Source organism: Delphinapterus leucas, chromosome 2 (genome assembly GCF_059928025.1).
Source record: "Delphinapterus leucas isolate spDelLeu-1000000601 "Yukka" chromosome 2, BTC_Dleu_Yukka2, whole genome shotgun sequence".
In the NCBI taxonomy this organism is placed as follows: Eukaryota; Metazoa; Chordata; class Mammalia; order Artiodactyla; family Monodontidae; genus Delphinapterus; species Delphinapterus leucas.
Genome location: NC_143130.1, coordinates 153,165,612 through 153,187,010, shown reverse-complemented (window position 1 = coordinate 153,187,010; position 21,399 = coordinate 153,165,612). Strand labels below are relative to the sequence as shown.

General features: G+C 41.6%; 2 protein-coding genes and 1 non-coding gene across 11 annotated transcripts in view; 1 reads left to right on the top strand and 2 right to left on the bottom strand.

Annotated features, from left to right (window-relative positions):
• Nucleotides 1–4,525, bottom strand: part of BBOF1 (basal body orientation factor 1) — a 34,850-nt gene extending 30,325 nt beyond the window's left edge. Inside the window, exons 1-2 of the mRNA XM_022576580.3 lie at nucleotides 4,384–4,525; nucleotides 2,224–2,452 (exon numbers count right to left, since the gene is read on the bottom strand). Of these exons, the coding sequence (XP_022432288.1) occupies nucleotides 2,224–2,452; nucleotides 4,384–4,463 (309 nt within the window). The 5' untranslated portion in view covers nucleotides 4,464–4,525. The remainder of the gene's footprint in view (nucleotides 1–2,223; nucleotides 2,453–4,383) is intronic.
• A 133-nt stretch (nucleotides 4,526–4,658) lies between these two features.
• ENTPD5 (ectonucleoside triphosphate diphosphohydrolase 5) overlaps nucleotides 4,659–21,399 on the top strand; it is a 36,526-nt gene continuing 19,785 nt past the window's right edge. Inside the window, exons 1-4 of one of the 9 annotated variants that reach the window (XM_089907946.1) lie at nucleotides 4,659–4,722; nucleotides 6,924–7,002; nucleotides 7,965–8,101; nucleotides 12,871–12,936. The gene's annotated coding sequence lies outside the window, so the exon portion shown is untranslated. The other 8 variants (XM_022576596.3, XM_022576593.3, XM_022576594.3 and 5 more) reach the window with 8 other exon arrangements.
• Nucleotides 10,162–10,234, bottom strand: TRNAG-CCC (transfer RNA glycine (anticodon CCC)). Its single transcript has one exon. It is a non-coding gene; the product is annotated as a tRNA-Gly (tRNA).

The following is a 21,399-nucleotide window of genomic DNA, read 5'->3' as shown; positions in this document are numbered from 1 at the left end:
ATGACAAAAGGTAATACATATTACCAAGAAAATAAAATAAGGGAGATGGTTTTAATTTTAAACAGGGTAGTGAGCAAGGGTCTCCCTGAAAATGTGGCATTTGAAAAAACATATGGAATGATTCATGAATTTGCATGTCATCCTTATGATGCAGAATTTGCATCTGCATCACTCCAATATGTATACTGAAGCAAACACATAAAAACAATAAAAAATGGGTTAAGGAACATATAAAAGATGCTCAAGCGACTAGTAATCAGAAAAATACAAATTAAAGTGACATACCAATTTATACACATAAAATTGAGCAAAAATTATTAAGTATAATATCAAATGTTTTGGGCTTCCCTGGTGGCACAGTCGTTAAGAATTCGCCTGCCAATGCAGGGGACATGGGTTCGAGCCCTGGTCCGGGAAGATCCCACATGCCGCGGGGCAACTAAGCCCATGTGCCACAACTACTGAGCCTGTGCTCTAGAGCCCGCAAGCCACAACTACTGAGCCCACGTGCCACAACTACTGAAGCCCGCGCGCCTAGAGCCCGTGCTCTGCAACAAGCCACCGCAATGAGAAGCCCGCGCACCACAACAAAGAGTAGCCCCCGCTCGCCACAACTAGAGAAAGCCCACATGCAGTGACGAAGACCCAATGCAGCCACAAATAAATAAAATAAAATAAAATAAATTAATTAAAATATATATATATCAAGTGTTCACAAAAATGTGGATAAATGGGAACTCAATTTAATACATTGCTTTTGAAAGTATAAATTGGTATAACCTCTTTGGAGTTCAATTTAAACCCTTGTGAAGTTGAAATTATTCATACCTCATAATATAGTAATTTAACTCCTAAGTGTCTACTCTAGAGAAACTCTCACACATGGGCACAATCAGACATACACAAGAATGTTTACTGAAGGTCTATTTGTAATAATGAAAAAATGGAGTCTAACTGACCCATAGGGTGGTATGAACAAATAAATTTTGGTTTATTTATTTATTCGATGTAATATTGTAAAGCAGTTAATAATGAATGAAAAAATAAAGCATGCTCATTATCAACTTCTTAACAATGAACTGAATCATGTGATTTTTGTAAATATACCACAAAACATGTTTTATAAAAAAGATAAGTTGCGGGCTTCCCTGGTGCCACAGTGGTTGAGAGTCTGCCTGCCGATGCAGGGGATGCGGGTTCGTGCCCCGGTCTGGGAGGATCCCACATGCCGCGGAGCGGCTGGGCCTGTGAGCCATGGCTGCTGAGCCTCCGTGTCCGGAGCCTGTGCTCCGCAGCGGGAGAGACCACAGCAGTGAGAGGCCCGCGTACCACACACACACAAAAAAAGATATGTACAATATGACACTACTAATATAAATTTTAAAACAAGACTATAATATGTATTATTTGTGGATGTATAATACATAAATAGTAAAAATACAAAAACATACATGGGAATGAAGCATGGTGTAAATTTTCTTGGGTGTCCATGGGACTCATAGAAGCAGATGGGAAAGAGAAGAATTTAAGTCACACCTAAGTTCCACCCACTAGCTGTGTGACTTCAGGCAAGTTACCTGTCCTGAGAGTCAATTTCTTTTTCTGTAAAATGGGAATGACAATTTGTAGCTACAGGGGGTTATTAAAAGGACTAAATGACATAGCAGAGGTAAAGTACTTAGTATAGTGCCTGGCACAAACAGGGGCCCCAAAATATTAGTTCCCTTCCCTTTTTTTCCCAGATCTAAAATGATAGCTCTACTCCCAACATTTCAACAAAGTTCAATAAGATAAATTCAAGATTCAACAGGCCAAAAAGAAGAGATTCAACTTGCTGGGTTCATAATCATGTGATCACAGATTATCGGTGAATTGCTTTACAGATCATTAATTACTTAGGTAGTTATCAGTATCATAAAAAATATATATAGGTCATATATCATGCTCTTGTTTTTAAAATAAAGTTGATCATAATATTCCCTTAGGATCATCAACCTTTGTTTCAGGCAAGAAAACATGGGACAAGGCTGAAAATAAGAAAGAGCCAATTCTGACAGTAAAGCCATTCTGAAATAACATGTTGCTTCAAGGAGAGATAAAGTCAATTGAAGTGTCTTAACTATGTGATGAGATTTCCAGGAATTAAAATCCTTGAAATATATAACACATCAGTATAACCACAGAGGTAGTTACTAAGGCTCAGGAGGGTTTCTACCTACCTACCAGATTATCTTTCTCCTGATCCTGTTTCTTCAGGTAGTTCAATACAGACATTGTGTCTTTCTCCATTCTATACTGCTGTTTCTTTAATTCTTCATTACATTTTGCCAGTCTCCGGGAAGTATCACGATACTCAATCCTAGAGAGTTCTGTGACTTCCAGCCTGGCCTCCCAAAGGGAGGCATTGGCCTTGGCTCTCTCCATGGCAGATTCCTCAACTTTTATCATCTTCCTGCACAGGAAGAGGACATTGACAGCATATAACTATTTCTCTACTACATTAGTATTACCCCTTTCTCTTTATTGTTATTTGTTTTGCTTGGCATTTGCCTAGCACATATGAGCAAATACTGTTGGATAAATGAGTTAATAAGAAATATATATGGTCTGTTAGCCTCAGTGTTTCTCATTGTTGATATGTGCACTGCAGCTGCATGGTCAAAAATAGAAAACATGCTAGTGAGTTCCAGGAATGTGATACGCCCTTGGCACTTCTAAAAAAGGCTAGACTAACTACACAGTTATACTTTTTAAAAAATCACACTGTAGAATACTTATATAATACATTGGGGGAAAAAAGTTACAAATAAATTTGTATATTGGGCTATCATTTTATAAAGAAGAAAAAGAATATTCCAAAATGATAGTAGTGGTTATCTTTGGATGATGGGACTACAGGTGGTTTTGTTTTCTGTTTGACTTTCTATGTTTCCTAAACTTTCTGTATTGAGCATGCATTACTCTCTTAAACAAGTTACTTTATAAACTTTGCAAGGATTTCCTTGTGGTCCCATATACAGTGTTGTTGGACAATGTGTATGACTCCAATGTGTCTAGGAACCACTAGGGTCATCTAATAGGTTTAGTGGCAATCTAGCAGCAACTCCAAGCCTGCAAAGCTTTAGTGCTAGTGCAATACTATCCACTTCAGAAATTCTGATCACTTTGCGGAAACATGAATAATTACCTGAATTGGTCAAATCCTTTATGTTTTCCTTTGAACCAAAAGGAATCCTTGAAAAAAGCCCAAGGAACTACTTCAATCACCCAGAGATCATTTGGATGTCCACGATCATCTCAACCACATAGCTGAGATCGATCAGGCTACAGGCAAAAAATAATGAACCCAGAGCACCAGAGCATAGTTCTTGTGCGGGGGGGAGGGGGGAGATCCAAGTTGAAGCATACACAAGCAGACACCTTAATTTGTTTATTTAACAAATATTAAGCATCTGTTATGATCCAGGGTCTCTTCTAGGTGCTGGAGATACTGTGAATAATGCTTAGTGCCTATTCTAGAGAAGCTTAAAGCCTTGAGCAGGGCTTCCCAACTACGAATATTCTGAGCTACACGATTCTTTGTTTAGAGTGGGGCTGGGGGTTGTCCTGTGCAGTGTAAGATATTTAACAGCATCCTTTGTCTCTTATCCACTAGAGGTCCCCAGATGTGACAACCAAAAATGTCTCCAGATATTAACAAACGTCTCCTGGTAGCCAAAAATCACCCCAGGCAGAGAACCACTGGTCTAGAGCAATGCCGTCCAACAGAACTTTCTGTGATGGTGTTAATGCTCTATATCTGGGCTGTCCAATACAGTCACCACTACTAGCCACATGTGCCTACTGAGGACATGCAATGTAGCCAATACAAATGAGGATCTGAATTTTTAATTTTAACTAATTTTAACTAATTTTAATGGCCACACGTGACCGGTGACTACCCTATTGGACAGCACAGGCCTAGAGGATCTTCGATATCCTAAAACATGTTATCCTGACCTTCACTTCTAGGGTCAGAACTAACCCTTCCTCCGCATTCTCTATTCTTTTTCCCTCCACTGGCACTTAACTTCATTCGGTCCTATGTTACTTCTATTCTTTGGGAACTTATCTGCCTCCTCCTCGTTCGTTAGCGCATTACACATAGGCAGGGTCTGTATCTAAGCTACTTCAGGGTCCCAAGCCTCACACTCTTGTCTTAGTTGAAGTAGTATGGTTTGGCGTGCATTTTGGTAATATCTGAATAATGGGGGCTGTCCTTCTCAGAAGCGGGGAGAGAGGAGGGTCCAGGAGGGGAGGCGGGAGGGCGCCAGTTGGCCCGCCCCTGAGAATCCCGGGAGGGTAGGCCCAGGGAGCAGGGACCCCAGGGTGGCTTCTCCTTACTTCTTCTTCTTGTCTTCGCCTTTGTCTTTGCCTTTACCTTTACCCTTCCCTTTCTTTTCGACCTTTCCCTTCGATGGCATCTTGGCTTCTCCAGGGGCCCCGCTGCCGTTGGCGCCTCTCTGCGCCGCCCAGGCCCCGCCCCGTCTCCAAGGACAACAGGCACACTGAGCCCGTAACTATCCGCGCGGGCCGCTGCCGGCGCTCAGAGAGCGCACGCGCCCGTGACGTAGCCCCGACACCGCCCCGCGGGGCCCAGTCCACTGGCCGGGCGCAGGGGGCGGGGCGGAGGTCGCGCCGAGGGCGGTGGGCGGCCGCCCCGTGGAGGCGCGCGCGCGCGCGGTGAGTGTGCGAGAGCGGATATGCCTGAGCCAGCCGGAGGCCGGGGCTGGGAGGCCGGAGGGGGCCAGCCCCGGGTGGCTGCGCGACGGTGGGGGCGCTCTCCGCTAAGGAGGCTTGGCTTCGCGGCGGGTCCGACCGGCGCGCCGCGGTCGTCAGAGCGCTGCTCCCGCCGGGTTTGCAGCGTTTCGCGTCTCGCCCGTGCGTGCTCTCCTTCCCTCGTGCTGCAGCCACCGTGGCCGTGGCAGCCTCGCTCTTGTCCCTGCTCCGCCTCTCCCGAAGCTGCCCCCGACTCTTTGGGTTTCCTTCTCCCGCTCCTGGCTTTTAACTCTTGCTAATTCTGTAAGGGATGGCGCAGCCAACGGGCTTCCCAGGCCAAACATTTTTTGGTGAGGCAGTTGAGGACTCCTCTGAGGGGGGCTGGGGGTGAGGCGGGCAGCGCCTGCTGGCGTCAGAAAGCCTGGCGGGGAGAGAAGGGCTGCCCCCTGGGTTGGGAGAGGCTCCGGGGCCTCGTGGAGAGTCCTTGAAGAGGGGTGTGCTGGGGTCAGGCCCTCGGTCCCGTTCTGTACTGTCGTGGCCGGCACTGCCCGCCCAGGGCCAGCCCCGGATTCCCATTTGCTAATAAGCTCTTGCGTTCGCAGCCCTCTTTTTTTTCTGCGAGTCGCGTAAAGTTGAAAGCTCATGCATTTTGGTGCGTTTTGGTTTTGGTTTGGTGCCCCCGTCCGCCCTCCCCCCCCAGCACGCCAGTGAAAAGGAGTAGTACTGAAAGGTACTGTTCGCCTTTTTCGGAGGAGGAGCTCTGTGCTTCTGCCTTCATTCAGTGAGTTAGTCCGGGAGTTACTGAGGAAGACAGGGAATTCTAGGTGCCGGGACAACAGAAAACTTGTGATTGAAGCTCTGCTGTGAGTTATTCTCCCTTTCAAATTGAATTTTAAATTCTTTAAAAACTTCATTGTACATCTTCCTTCTCCATTTCGCTAAGGAGAACTTAATCCCTACACCCTTTCCAGAGGTTTGTGATGCAAACCCCCCCCTTTTTTTTCCACTTACGTCGTTTGTTTCTGAATTCAGTGGTTAGGGGGAACATGCTGATTGGTGTTAATATTAATGAGCGCTGGAAATCTTTTTAGCCATACCATCTGCTTGCATGATAGTGGCTTACCCTCTTCTGGTGCTTTCCCCCCCTCTATTTGCATGTCACATTTCCATGAGCCCATGGTGGAATTATACATTGAAGGGGTTTATTCTCATATAGAAGCTATAAAGTTATTGATTTTATGTGTCTAAGGTTCTGAACATGCACCCTATTGATAACTTGCAGAAAAGAGAGGGTAGGGCATCTTCTGTCAGAGGCTTGACATTTGGAATTCATTCTAAAAAATTGGTTACTGTGAATATGAAAGTCCAAAACTTTTGTTGTCTGTAGACTCATTTATAAACATGAAAATTTGACAGTAACAAGATTATTTCTTAATATATATGCATAATACTTTACTTACATATACATTATAGTTATTTTATTATACAGCATATTTTTATTGACTTTAAGTTTGATTTTGTAGTTAAAGCTGTTGTAACTTGAATACGACTAAGAGAAATGCCCAGATTCACACTGTAGTAGATGTAGGTTCTGAACCTCCACACCTCTGCCAAAGAACTGGATGTTATTATTCAGTCATATGTTTGTAAAAAACATCCAATGGTACAGATAGTAGAGTAGGAAGTTGCTATTTAGCAATTCATCTGGTAGCATTTCCTTTCATACTTTCTTGTAGGTAGTTTTACTATGAAGTTTATTTCGCTGAATAAATTTGCTTTGTTTTATTTATTTATTTATTTATTTTTGGCTGTGTTAGGGCTTCCTTGCTGTGTGCGGGCTTTCTCTAGTTGTGGCAAGCAGGGGCTACTCTTCCTTGTGGTTCGTGGGCTTCTCACTATGGTGGCTTCTCGTTGCAGAGCATGGGCTCTAGAGCTCAGGCTCAGTAGTTGTGGCGCACGGGCTTTAGTTACTCTGCAGCATGTGGGATCTTCCCCGACCAGGGCTCGGGCCCATGTCCCCTGCATTGACAGGCGGATTCTTAACCCCTGCGCCACCAGGGAAGTCCCATGCTTTGTTTTATTGTTTAGAATGCTAATGCTTTTAAAACTTGGGATAAGCACTTAGTGTTTTGTTGACTTGGTTTTGTAATTCTTTTTTTGCCCAGTTTGCATGGTTCCTGGTCAGCATAGAAATGTGGAGTGTCTCTGCTGAATCCTCATGCCGACAAGATCATTATGGTCCTGGTAGGTAGGGCAAGTATCTGGATGTGAGGTTACACCTCTGCTATCTTTTTTTTTTTTTTTAACATCTTATTGGAGTGTAATTGCTTTACAATGGTGTGTTAGTTTCTGCTTTATAACAAAGTGAATCAGTTATGCATATACATATGTCCCCATATCTCTTGCCTCTTGCATCTCCCTCCCTCCCACCTTCCCTATCCCACCCTTCTAGGTGGTCACAAACCACCGAGCTGACCTCCCTGTGCTATGCGGCTGCTTCTCACTAGCTATCTATTTTACGTTTGGTAGTGTATATATGTCCATGCCACTCTCTCACTTTGTCCCAGCTTACCCTTCCTCCTCCCCATATCCTCAAGTCCATTCTCTAGTAGGTCTGTGTCTTTATTCCCATCTTGCCCCTAGGTTCTTCAAGACTATTTTGTTTGTTTGTTTCTTTTTTAGATTCCATATATATGTGTTAGCATACGGTATTTGTTTTTCTCTTTCTGACTTACTTCACTCTGTATGACAGACTCTAGGTCCATCCACCTCACTACAAATAACTCAATTTCATTTCTTTTTATGGCTGAGTAATATTCCATTGTGTATATGTGCCACATCTTCTTTATTCATTCATCTGTTGATGGACACTTAGGTTGCTTCCATGTCCTGGCTATTGTAAATAGAGCTGCAATGAACATTGTGGTACATGACTCTTTTTGAATTATGGTTTTCTCAGGGTATATGCCCAGTAGTGAGATTGCTGGGTCGTATGGTAGTTCTAAAGCTGTAAATGTACTTCATTTGCTCCTGGGTTGGTTTTGTTTTGTTTTCCTGAATTGGATTTTCTGTCTTTGCCAAAAGATGTTAACTTTTCTCTTGTCCCATTGACTGTAATACCATCAAGTGCAGAGTTGCTCAAAAAGCCAAATAAGAACTTAGGATTATATCTCAAAATACATATTATTTCTAATTTTTTCTTCCAGTAGTTCCAGAATTGGGTTTACTCTCTAAAGTCATCTGTGACTTTATTCTGGTTTAGCTTGGAGACCGAGTTTCTACTCATAAATCATCCTTGAAGTTGCCTGATAGCTGATGCTGTTTTATAAGTAGAAGAGACCAGGTAAACAGTTTTGGGTTTTGTTTTCACACACCCTTTAGAATCTTGGATGCATTTATTGTCATCTGAAGGAGACTGATCAATATTTCTGAATATCATGGAGAGTTACTTTCATCCTACTTTTTCATTACATGTGGTATAAATATAGAATTCTATTAAATAGCTATCATCTTGTGATATTGTTGCAGGAAGGGGGACGCCTTCCAGGGCCCAAGAGTGGGCTCTTGTCTAACACTCAGAAATGAATTGTCTGAGGAGACACATGTGCTGCCAAAGCAAGAGATTTATTTAGAAGGGGCACCCGGGTGGAGAGCAGGAGGGTAAGGGAACCCAAGAAAACTGCTGTGCCACGTGGCTCGCAGTCTCAGGTTTTATGGTAATGGGGTTAGTTTCTGGGTTGTCTCTTGCCAATCACTCTGACTCAGCGTCCTTCCTGGTGGCACACGCATCACTCAGCCAAGATGGATTCCAGTGAGGAGGATTCTGGGAGGTTGGTAGGATATATGGACTCATGTCTTCTCTCTTCTTTTGACTTTTCCCGAATTCTTCCAGTTTATGGTGGCTTGTTAGTTCCACATTCCTTACCAGGACCTCCTGTCACAAGATAACTCATGCAAATGGTTACTGTGGTGCCTGGCCAGGGTGGGCGGTTTCAGTCAGTGGTTCCCCTAACAATATAATGACTAGTTCACATCCCTACAGAGGATAAGGAATCCTGGAGATAAAGGATATAATCTTATAAAATTTCAAATCAGTTTAACATTCACTGTTTTACTTATATACAGAATCTGTTACCACAGATTATTGTCTATTGGCAATTTATTTGCAAAATATTCAATTTTTATTAGTTGTCCTTTCTGACAAAACCATTATACAGGACTTAAAGTCAGGTGGGTTTTCTTTTGAATTTTATTTATTTTTTTCTACAGCAGGTTTTTATTAGTCATCCATTTTATACATATCAGTGTATACATGTCAATCCCAATCTCCCAATTCATCCCGCCAACCCCCACCGCTTTCCCCCCGCTTAAAGTCAGTTCTTTAAGAAAAGTTATATACCGGAACTTCCCTGGTGGTCCAGTGGTTAAGAATCTGCATTCCAATGCAGGGGATGTGGGTTCGATCCCTGGTCAGGGAACTAAGATCCCACGTGCTGCAAGGCAGCTAAGCCCATGCACCACAACTACTGAGCCCACGTGCTCTGGAGACCCTGTGCCGCAACTAGAGAGAATCCCGCATGCTGCAACGAAGAGCCTGCGCTGCAGCAAAGATCCTGTGTGCTGCAACTAAGACCTGACGCAGCCAAATAAATAATAAAGAAATTATAGAGAAAAAAAAAAGTCATATACCCAAATTTCAAACCTGCTTATCTGCACTTTTCATTTCATGGATCTGTCAAATGTTCATTCATTTAAGAAATGTTTAGTAGGTACAGTACCAACTGAATACCAGGCTCTGATAGCTTGAGGGGTACAGTGGGAGACAAGACAGGGCCCTGCCTTCAAGTGGCTTACAGTCAGGTGTATAACGTGCTGACCTGGACATTGACCTCTGAGAATATACAATACACATAGCTTCCTCATTGGAAGCTATGCACAAACAGTTAACAATAAAATTCACCAAGCAGTGATGGATAAAGCGGAGATGGTATGGACCCTACGTGCTACAGGAATTTGGAGGCATGAAAGACTGTCAGAAAGTTTACAGGAGGAGGTAGGCTGAAAGTAAAAGGGAAGGCTTTCTGGGAAGGTAGAACAAATGAGCAAAATCAGCGTGTGCTTGAGACAAGGAGTAATTTAACTAGAGTAACAGTTCCCGAAGTGTGGTCCACGCACCAGTAGTATCAGCATCATCTGGTAACTTGTTAGAAATGCAGATTCTCAGTCCCAACTTGAGACCTATTGAATTGGAAATGCTGACAGTGAAGCCCAGCGATCTATGTTTTTTGGTTGTTTTTAAATATTTATTTATTTATTTATTTGGCTGTGCCGGGTCTTAGTTGCAGCACGTGGGATCTTCGTTGCGGTGTGCAGAATCTTTACTTGGCGGCATGTGGGATCTAGTTCCCTGACCAGGGATTGAACCTGGGCCCCCTGCATTGGGAGTGCAGAGTCTTAGCCACTGGACCACCAGGGAAGTCTCCCAGCAATCCATGTTTTAACAAGCCCTCCAGGTGGCTCTGATGTGTGCTTAGAACAAAGGGTTTTTGTATGAAAGTAGTGGGCAAAAAACTTTGGTTAAGGTAGCCTGGGACTTAGAAGTCCCTTAGAAGGACTTAGAATGTTAGGCAAGAAGTTTGTCTTTTAATCCTACAGAGCAGAGTCACCAACTTGAAACTTGAGAGCTGGATTTGGCCCATAGATAAGTTTTGTTTGGCCTGCATGTGGTTTTTTGAGTTTTGTTTTTGTTTTTTTAATGGAATTAGTTGTCACTGTTTTAAAAACCAGATTCTACATAGAAATCTGTGCTTTTAGCTTATTTTCAAAAATCAGAAGACCTGGCAATACTGAGCTTGTATTTCATCATGGCAGCAATTTGTGGGAACAGCAAGCAGCTTACCCTTTAGATGGGACATGTGCTTTACAGTTTACACAGTCCCCACAACTTCCTGTTGATTACACACACCTTTACTTACTTACATTTTCTGCCTGGCCCCAGTAGCTATTCCAGTATTTGAGTTTGTAACTTCTGTTATGGACAGTGGGAAATTGATGAAAGTTTTCAGAAGGAAAGTGATGTGACTTATATATTCATTAATTCATTCAACAGACATTGATGAATTAACTAACCATTGCATATGCCTGGCTATGCAATGTTCTCAAAGATGAATGAATCCCTGCCACGATATGGGTTACAGTCTAGTGAGAAAGCGATGAAAGTAGTATTTAGGAAGACGGTAGCGTATGGGTTTGAGAAGAGAGACATTGGTGACTGGAAGACCAGTTAAGAGGCTATAGCAGTCCAAGTCTGAAGTAATAAAGGCCAGACTTTAGATATCAGCAAGAAGCTAGGAGGGAAGAAGGAGATGGGACAGATATTGCAAAGCAAAAATCATCAATCCTTGATAAGGGATTGGGCATGAGAGAGGAGAATTCAAAGATGATGAAGTTTTTGAGCTGTGAATTAGGAAGTTTGTGGTGCCATTAACAAAGACAGGAAATTAGAGAATCCATTTAACCCTCTCTGTATGGGGCAGGGGCATGGAGGAAGGGAGATGTTTGGAGATGCCAGTTTGAGGTGTCTCTTGTTTTGAGTACAGTGTATTAGCATGTATACAATATAACTGTTTTTAAAAGGAAAATTTAATAGAAATGTTGTCAAGATTGCATGCTTAGGGGTAGATACCACTCATTCCATCCTAGAATACCAAGGGAATACCTGGAGAAGCATTGAAGTTGTAAACAAAATGTAAGAAGACCTTTCTTGAAAATGTTTGCTTTGGAGGCCCTATAGTTAGAATTTATAACATTGTTCACATCCTCTCTTAAATGTATAATTTTCAGGTTTATGTTGCATTGGTAAGTTTAACTTTCTCTTTCTGGGAGAATAGAAGATACTATATAAACTCAGATGCTCAAAGACGTTTTCTGAGTATCAGTACCACCCTTCAGAATTTAAGTCATAATTTGCTCATGAGGTAGTTCAGGGATGAACATTGTCATAACTGTTGCTCTGTTGAGATAGTAGCCAAAGTTTTTCCTCTTATGATCTTATGTTTGCAGTGCTTGGTTCCCTCTGCTTTTAAAGAAAAAATTGTTTTAACTGTGGTAAAATATATATAACATAAAAATTGTCATTTTAACCATTCTAAGTATACAATTCAGTGGTATTAATTACATACTCAGTGTTGTACAACTATCACTACTATCTATTTGCAAAACTTTTTCATCACCCCAAACAAAAACTGTGGACCTGTTAAGCAATAACTTCCATTCTCCCCTCATCCCAACCCCCAGTAAACTCTACTTTCTGTCTCTGAATTTGCTTATTCTAGATATTTCATGTAAGTGGAATCATATTTTTTGTGTGTGTCTTAGCATAACATTTTCAAGGTTTATCAATGTCGTAGCATGTATCAGAACTTTTTTGTAGCTAAAGAATATTCCATTGTATTTGTGTATACTATATTGTTTATCTGTGCATCTGTTGATGGACACTTGGGCTTTTTCCGCATCTGACTGTTGTGAATAATGCTGTAGTGAACATTGGTATAGAAATATCTATTTGAGTCCCTGTTTTTAATCTTGTGGATATGTACCTAGGACTGGGATTGGCTTAGGCCCTTTTAACCACATACTCATTATGTAATAGTACCACTCTCGAGCACGTTGTGGAACACACAACTGGTATTTGAGTTCTTCACAGCCAAAAAAAGACCTCACAAAGTGCATAAACTTATGTACTTTGTTTATGGATTAGCTCTTTAATCACTGCCCCCCAATACATGTGCACACATACATTTACACAGTAATATACTCTAGCTTTCAGAGGGAGTGGGCCTTGCCTCCCCTTGTTATTGCTGATTTTGTAAACAAGTGATTTTATTAGAATGGCTGCAGTTGTAGTTTGAAAAGAAATTGTGAAAGAGGAGAAAGAGCCCAAGAGTACTAGACTACAAGTCAGGAGATTAACTTGGTGATCTGCTTTCCAGAGCCTGAATAGATTGGAAACAGAAATGCAAAAAGAGATAATTGAATCAAAAATAGGCATACTGACAAGAGAGAGAAAAAGGGAACTTTGGTCTTATGAGTATCCATGTCCATCTTCTATAGGTTGAAAAAGTGATACATTAGTTGAAGGAAACAAAGCGGAAAGCCTAGAAGGAAAAGAAGATATTGGTAAGTAACCTATATAAAGTAATACCCTACTTTTCCATAGGTCAGATTTATGCTTTCTTATTCCTAGCTGAGAGCTGACAGTAAATGGAAAGGGATCAATGAGCCAGTAAAAGCTGTCACAGATTCCACAACCCTTATATGTTGGAGAGGCCCTCATTTGTGTAAGTTGACATAAACGTCTAATGATTACGGCTCTCTGGTTCATATCCCACAAATGATTTTTTAAAATTAGATGATGGCAGCTTATTGAAGGAGTCAGGCACATGACAACACTGATCAGCGATAATAGATAGTATGATGTCAAGGAAAACTAGCTCAAGAAGCATAGCAATCTGCGACTATTAGTTGGCAGAAGGGCAAACAGTCCTACAGACCTATAGTCCCTGAAGGCATCCCAAGTTTACAGAAAAATATAGCTGATCATAATCATAACTCTGAACCATAAATAAAATATGTCACTTTAGAAACATTTTTACCAAACACTATTAAAATAAAAATGTTATGGTATTTAGAGAAGAAATATTGTAAAGACATCTTTGAGGGACTTCCCTGGTGATCCAGTGGGTAAGACTCGGCGCTCCCAATGCAGGGGACCCAGGTTCGATCCCTGGTCGGGGAACTAGATCCCACATACACGCCGCAACTAAGAGTCCGCATGCCTCAACTAAAAGATCCCACGTGCAGCAATGAAGATCCTGCGTGCCGCAACTAAGACCTGATGCAGCCTAAATAAATAAATGTTTTTTAAAAAAGACACATTTGAGGAAATGTACTTATATGGCACCCCTATTCCTTGCTTTATATGTGAGGTATCATTGTAATATTTGCCTTTCTCAAGTTTTTCATACTGATTCAACATGTTTGAAGGAGTAGCTGTTTTTCAGTTGATAACAAGAAAGGGAAAATATGTTTTCACTTCTCTTCCCACAAACTCCAGTATAAACAGTGACACATGGCACTGATGCTTGCAATTCCTCTTCTGCAAATAAGTGCCTCCCATGGTGGATATGGGTTTGGAGGCAGAGATAGTTTATCACCTTAGATTTTCATTATGCTTGCTCATTGGGGCAATATTAATCCCCTCCTAATTAATAGTATCTTTTACCTAAAGGACTTTCTACTTTTAATGAATAGGGAAGAAAAGGCCTTGTGACTTGTGAGGAAAGTGAGACAGCAGTAGCAACAGCTTCCCTATGCGGTGATTATTGTAGCTAAGTCAGGCCTGAAACAATGAACAATGAAATCATGCACTGCCTGACCTCATTTCAGTATGAGACTCAGATGGTTCATTGTACAGAGTGGGCCTTCTTGACATATGTCTAATGATTTTATTAAAGTGGAATAAAGTACTGAAAGAAGTAATCTGTTTATATTTGTTGGTAACTACCAATTCCAATTCCTTTATTGAGAGAGTATTTGATCTTAGTGTTGAAGGGACCTTGAAAGAAATCTCATGCAACCAGCCTTCTGATTTGTGAATCCACTTGGACAATGTGATCAGATTTGGGCTGAGCCCTTGGGGCAAGAATTCTCCTCTCCCCACCAACATGAGACAACTCATATTATTGGGAAATTCTTTTTTTCTGTTTTATCTCTCCCCTGTAGTTTCCGTGCTCACAGGTCTTATTATAGCTCCTTGGCAACAATCTAATAAAAGTTGTTTTTTTTAATAAACCTTTTTTTATCTAGTTAATATTTGAAAAATGCTTGTTATAAAATTTTTCAGTGGTTTTCAAATTTGTGCCAGTTGTCAGTCTTATCCCTTTCTACCAAATATCTCTTCAGTACCTAAGTATTAATTATTTTTATTTATTTATTTATTGGCTGCTTTGGGTCTTCATTGCTGCGCACGGGCTTTCTCTAGTTGCAGCAAGCGGGGGCTACTCTTTGTTGTGGTGTGCAGGCTTCTCATTGGGTGGCTTCTCTTCATTGTGGAGCACAGGCTCTAGGCATGCAGGCTTCAGTAGTTGTGGCACGCGGGCTCAGTAGTTGTGGCTCACAGGCTCTAGAGCGCAGGCTCGGTAGTTGTGGCGCACAGGCTTAGTTGCTCCGCGGCATGTGGGATCTTCCCGGACCAGGGTTCGAACCCGTGTCCCCTGCATTGGCAGGCAGATTCCTAAGTATTAATTATTAATACTACCATTGTATTAGAATTTTTCTTCTGTATGTAGCATGAAGAAAGTTGCTATTCTGTTAATATATTTTCACTCTGTATCTTCCTTGATTTAGTATTTAATTTTTATTATTCAGTTATTAACTGATGTCTGTAATGACTCACTTCTTTTCTTCCTACTCTTTTCTAAAATTATCTGACTTGTATTTGAAGTATTTAAACTCATTTTCACTCTTAGAAACAAGCAGGACATTGTTTGAATTGTAGTTTTTCTGACTTTAATTCATTTCCTTAAGTAAAATATTGGGACTGTAACAGAAAAAAATGGATGGCTTCAAGTGGTGGGATATGATATTTTCAGAGGAGTTAAAAGTCTATGACATTTTTAGTTTTTAAGAGTTAATATCATTGGAGGGACTTTCCTGGTGGCACAGTGGTTAAGAATCCGCCTGCCAATGCAGGGAACACGGGTTCGAGCCCTGGTCCGGGAAGATCCCACATGCCGCAGAGCAACTAAGCCCGTGTGCCACAGCTACTGAGCCTGCGCTCTAGAACCCGTGAGCCACAACTACTGAAGCCTGCACGCCTAGAGCCTGTGCTCTGCAACAAAGAGAAGCCACCATAATGAGAAGCCTGTGCACCACAGCAAAGAGTAGCCCCTGCTCGCCGCAACTAGAGAAAGCCCGCACACAGCAACGAAGAACCAACACAGCCAAAAATAAAACATAAATAAATTTATGAAAAAGAGTTAATATCATTGGAATAACATATAGTTTCTAAAGCAAGAAGTATGTAAGTTGTGTTAATAGGAATATATATAAACTGGAAAGAAAAAGCTGAATACAAAATACTATACAAAATAACTATACTGGTTATAACTGGCAGTGGCCAGCCTCCAAGATGGCCCCATTCATCCTCACCTCCTAGTATTCGTGCCCTTGTATAGTCCTCTTGGCACATTTCATCAGCATTGGTCTGTATGACCAATGGAATATGGGGAAAATGATAGTGTATGACCTGAAGGGTCATACCAAGCATTGCTGCTTCTGCATTGCTCTCTCTTGGATTGCCCACTCTGGAGGAAGCCAGCCAGCACATTGTGAAGACATTTAAGGCTCTATAGAGAGTCCATGTGGGAAGCAACTGAGATTTTTTTCCAACAGCCAAGATCAGCTTGCCATCCATTGAGTGAGCCATCTTGGAGATGGGTCCTCAGCCTTATCCGAGCCTTCAGATGACTGCAGCCCCAGCCTGCATCTTGACTACAGTATCATGAGAGACCCTGAGCCAGAACTGTCAAATTAAGCCAGTCCCAAATTCCTGAACTAGAAACTATGAGATAGTAAATGTTTATTGTCATTCTAAGCAACTAAGTTTGGGGGTTATTTGTTGTGCAGTGATAGATAACTAAGGTACAGTATCCTAAAATATTTATTGGTTTGATATGTAGAAGAGAATTTGGACAATGTAAACAGTGTTTACTATCTTTTAGATTTTTTTTGGAAAATCACTTTATCACAGTTTTAACAGTTGAATGTGGTTAGAGAGATTGAATTTAGCTATAGAACTAATAGATTCAGAAAAAGAAAATTAGAGCTTCTCCTAAAACAAATTGAATAGGTATTCATTAATCATTCTCTCTTAGAAATTTAACTATTGATGAAAGGATTCTCCCTTTTTATGTCACTTTGCACTTTATTCCTATTGTCACTTCTCATTGAGCACCTTACTGGATGGACACTCTTCTAGGTGCTTGGGCTACATCAAAACAGAAGAAGATTTCTGCTCTCAAGGAGCTTGTATTCTATCAGAGACGCAGGTAGTAAGCATAGTAAATAATCTCTCTAGTGTGTTAAATTGATAAGTGGTGTGGAGAAAAAAAGTAGACCAGTGTAAGGGGGGTTAAGAAAGCAGATGGAGGCAGGGGAGAGTGAGGGAGAGTGCTTAGAGTAGTAAAGATAGGCCCCCATACGGAAGTGGCATCTGAACGATGATTTGAAGGAGTTGCAGGAATTCATCAAGTGGATATATGGGAAAAGATTGTTCCAGACAGCGGGGACAGCTAGAGCAAAGGCCATAAGGCAGGAGCATGTGTGACGTTTAAGCACAGAGTGTGGGTGGGGTGAGTGAGGTGAAAACTGTTAGTAGATGAGGTCAGAGAGGTAATGGGGTAGGAGGCAGAGCAGGTGGATCCATGAAGCCTATTGTTTGGACCTTGCTACTCTGAGGGAAATTGGAGGTCATTGTTGGACTTTGCAGAAGAGAGACATGCTCTAACTTATATTTTAAAGGATGACTTTAGTTGCTTGTTAAAGATAGACTCTAGGGGAGTCAGGGTAAAAGGAGAAATCTGTTAGGACAATAAATCATATGACAGATGATGGCGGCTCCGGCCAAGGCAGTGGTGGCGGAAGTGGTCAGAAATGGTCAGATTCTGGAAATGTAATAAAGGTAGACCAGCAGGAAACAGATCAAAAGCTCTTGGTCGTGCACAGGAAAGAGATCAAGCTACTGTAAGACTTTCACATCTGATGGCAGTCTTTGACCATCTTTCTCTGCTCTGCACTGTCTTCCCCACCCCCATAGCTACCTTTCCCTAGTCCCACACTGGCTGACCTTTCCTGTGACCTAGCAGTTAAAACTGTGGGCTCTGGAATTAGTCCATCTGGGTTTGATTTCTGGCTCTTTTCACTTATCTACTGTGTGGTCTACAGTTACTTAAGCGTCAGTTTTCTTATTTCTAGAATGGGGATGTTAATAATAGAACTACCTCACAGGGTGGTATTGTGAGATTAAATGAGATAATCCATGTGAAATACTTCACATAGTGCTTGGCAGATATTAAGATCTCAATAAATAATAGCTGCTATTACTATTATTACCTCAGATTGTTTTCCTTTGGCCACAGTCTTTCCTCTGCATTAAATGCTAACCTTCTTATACCTCTTCCCCTCTAATCTTCTATTCTTTTGTTTTCATTTTGTTTCTCAAATCCATATGACAGAAAGTTCTTGAGGAAATTTAAAAATGAAGTCAGACTACCCATAGTTTCCCTGCTATTATCTGTTTTCATCTTTTCATAGTCCCTCTGCTCTTTGTCCGCATGACTCTTATTTATGTAGGTACTTCTGCTCATTTTTCATAATCAGTTTAAATGTCATCTCAATGCCTTTCCTTATCCTCTAGGTAGAGTTAGTCATCTGTGCTTTGGGCTCCTTTCGCATTTTTGTTATTAACTTTAAAAGATGTGGTTATTTGTATATGTATCTGTCACCTCTGCCACACTCTGAGCATCTTGAATTAAAAAGTCTGTTTATTCACCTTTAATTCTCTGGCACCTAGTACTTCGTAGGCACCAGTAAACACTTGTAGAATTAGACAAGTGAGTGGAACCTACCAAGGCTCCCCACCCTAATCCTTCTTACATGTAACTGCCAGGTTCATATTGTGACACTCCCTTGCTCAAAATTTTCAATGGCTTCCCATCGCCTGCAAAGTAAAGTCTAAATTCCTTAGCTGAGTATTTGGTGTGTTGTCTCAGTTTGCCTTTACAATTTTATTTTCTACTACAATTAGTCAAACTGCTCTGTTTACTATTCTTTGGGGTTCCCCTATCCGCTTTCTGCATCCGTGTCTTGATTCATATTATTTCTTTTTCCTGAAAAGCGCTCCTCTCCTGTCCCTAGTTCCCCTCTTCAGTACCCTCCTCAAATGCTACCGCTTTCACAAGGCCTTCTCTGATCATCCCAGCTGGAAGTAATCTCTCCCTGCTTTGAAATCTCAGAGCATGGAACTGTGGTACTTGTCACATTTTAACTTTACAAAGGTAATTAAATGGACATGTATTTTTTTCCTGTTTACTGTAGTCTCTCTTTTTTAAAAAAATTTATTTATTTATTTTTGGCTGCATTGGGTCTTCGTTGCTGCACGCAGGCTTTCTTTAGTTGCGACGAGCGGAGGCTCCTCTTCGCTGCGGTGTGCAGGCTTCTCATTGCGGTGGCTTCTCTTGTTGCGGAGCACGGGCTCTAGGCGCACGGGCTTCAGTCGTTGTGGCTCACGGGCTGTAGAGCGCAGGCTCAGTATTTGTGGCACACGGGCTTAGTTGCTCCGCAGCAGGTCCCCTGCATTGGCAGGTGGATTCTTAACCACTGCGCCACCAGGGAAGCCCTACAGTAGTCTCTTAAAGGGCAGGTCTAAGATGATTCATCTTTGCCTGCTATACTTATAAGTAGCACTAGGCAACTGATAATTTCTGGAATGGCTAAATGAATGAATGAATATGTGAATAAATAGACTTCCTAGAGTAGCACTCCTATAGGCTGCTTTGGAGGGGAAATGGGAATTGTGGATGTGATACATAGCCATAGTAAGACACTGGGAAAGAGGGTGCTGCCTGCCCCAGCGCTCCTGTCTGCAGATACCGTTAGCCCAATTGTACCAAGTCCATTTAGAACGTATTTCCTGATGTCTGACATGTTCCCCGCTCAGTACTTGGCTTTAGAAATACAAAAGATATTATGTACCTTCACCTATACACCCTTCAAATAGCAAAGTGTTCCAGGGCTCTGGCCCTTGGTATCAGGTATGTAAGTCCTAAGTTACATCGTCAAATGAGGCATTGCTTACCGTGCTGTAATCTGTCTCAGATTTACCTTCTTAGACCCACCTTGGTTTTACTTTGCTTGGCTAACTTATGCTCTGGGTGTTTTGGCTAATCCATTCCCATGGTTCAGGTTATTGTTTAAAAATTCCATTCTAGTTACACTTTAAACTTGCTTTATGTTTAATTTTTAACTTTGTTAAAGCCAGCTATGCTGTGGAACTCAGAAGAATTGGCAGTGGGAGCTTTTACATTTCAGTGTTTTCAGACGTTTTGGTAGACCTTTCTAGTCACCTCTCTCATTCCATTATTTTACACTGTTGGGAAATACTGTCATTTTATTCAGGTCAGTCAATATTGATATTTGCTTAAGGAGGGAATAGAAAGCCATAAATAACTGTCAGGTGTCACCATGGAACTGTATAAGGGAAACAAGTCCACTCATTTGGAAATCTGATTTGATGCCTCCAATGGTTTCTCACACCTGTCCTCTTTATTCTGGTACACCTCTACATTCCAGCCATATTGAACTCTTAATATTTGAAGTTCTCAAGGTTCTCATGTGTCACTTCCCCAGGGTAAATCCTGTCTCTGATTCAGGACTCAGGTTATGCCTCTCGTCCCTTAAAAAGCCTCCCACTCCCTTCCACCTCCATCCTTCTCCTAAGATGAGTTACTTGTCCCTTATGTCCATTGCTGTCATACCGTGTGCATAGTTCTGTCAGAGAACTTGCCACAGTACATTATAGCTGTTGGTTTGTCTGTTCCTTCTAGTAAGCTGAGATCTCAAGAGCTGGGCCTATATTTGAATTCTCTTTTGTATCTAGAAGCTAGCACAGTGTCTGGTATATATTAGAAACTCAGTGATGCTTATTAATTAGACAATTCAATGCCAGCCTTCTAAGTGAGGAGTGCTGTTCACTTCTCTACTATTGGGCTAATGTTGTAAAAACATGAATCAATAATGTTCTTACATGGCTACATATTTTTAATTGTAAACATAGCATTATTAAATAATGTTGTAAAAACATTAATTATAATCTCCTGTGTAGAAACCACACAGAATTCAGTTCCTCAGCAACTTCAGCCCTATAGGCAGTAATTCTGCCATTTGGCACTTAACTATTATAAAAGTAGATGAACCAGACAATCATGTATGTATACTCAGAAAAAAGGTAGATAAGGGAGGAATGAAGGATACAGAAGGGAGTGAGTTAGCAGAATGCCATGTGTTAGTTGCAGACTAGCACAAAGGTGAATGTGATTCACGAAGCTAGCTTGATTCAGAAAGGCTGAAATAGGAGCAAAGAGCAAAAGGCAACCAACAGTGAAAGCAAGGATTCACAGAGATCGGGCAGGCACGAGCAGGTGAGCACACAGGTGAGGCCCGCGTCCTGTGGGATTGTGGACTCAAGCTCTGGGTGACATGGAAGAAGGGAATCCAGAGTGTGATGCTCTGGGGAGGCTGAGGAGGAAGGACTGGTGTTTACTACAGAGACAAAGATGCACTGAAAAGACCTTAGAAGGAGATGGGCATAGTGACAAACCCTAGCTGGCACCAAAGTCTCAAAAGAATTGAAGAGGGGGCTTTGTTGGGGGTGAATAAGGAGATAGCCAGAGAGATTGAGAAGACCAATTCTGAAAGGAGTCGATTTAAATATACTGATATATACTCTCCAGTCTATGTACATTATTTTGAGTAGCGTATAAAACTTTGTAAATAATTAACACATTGGGAGAAACAATCTAT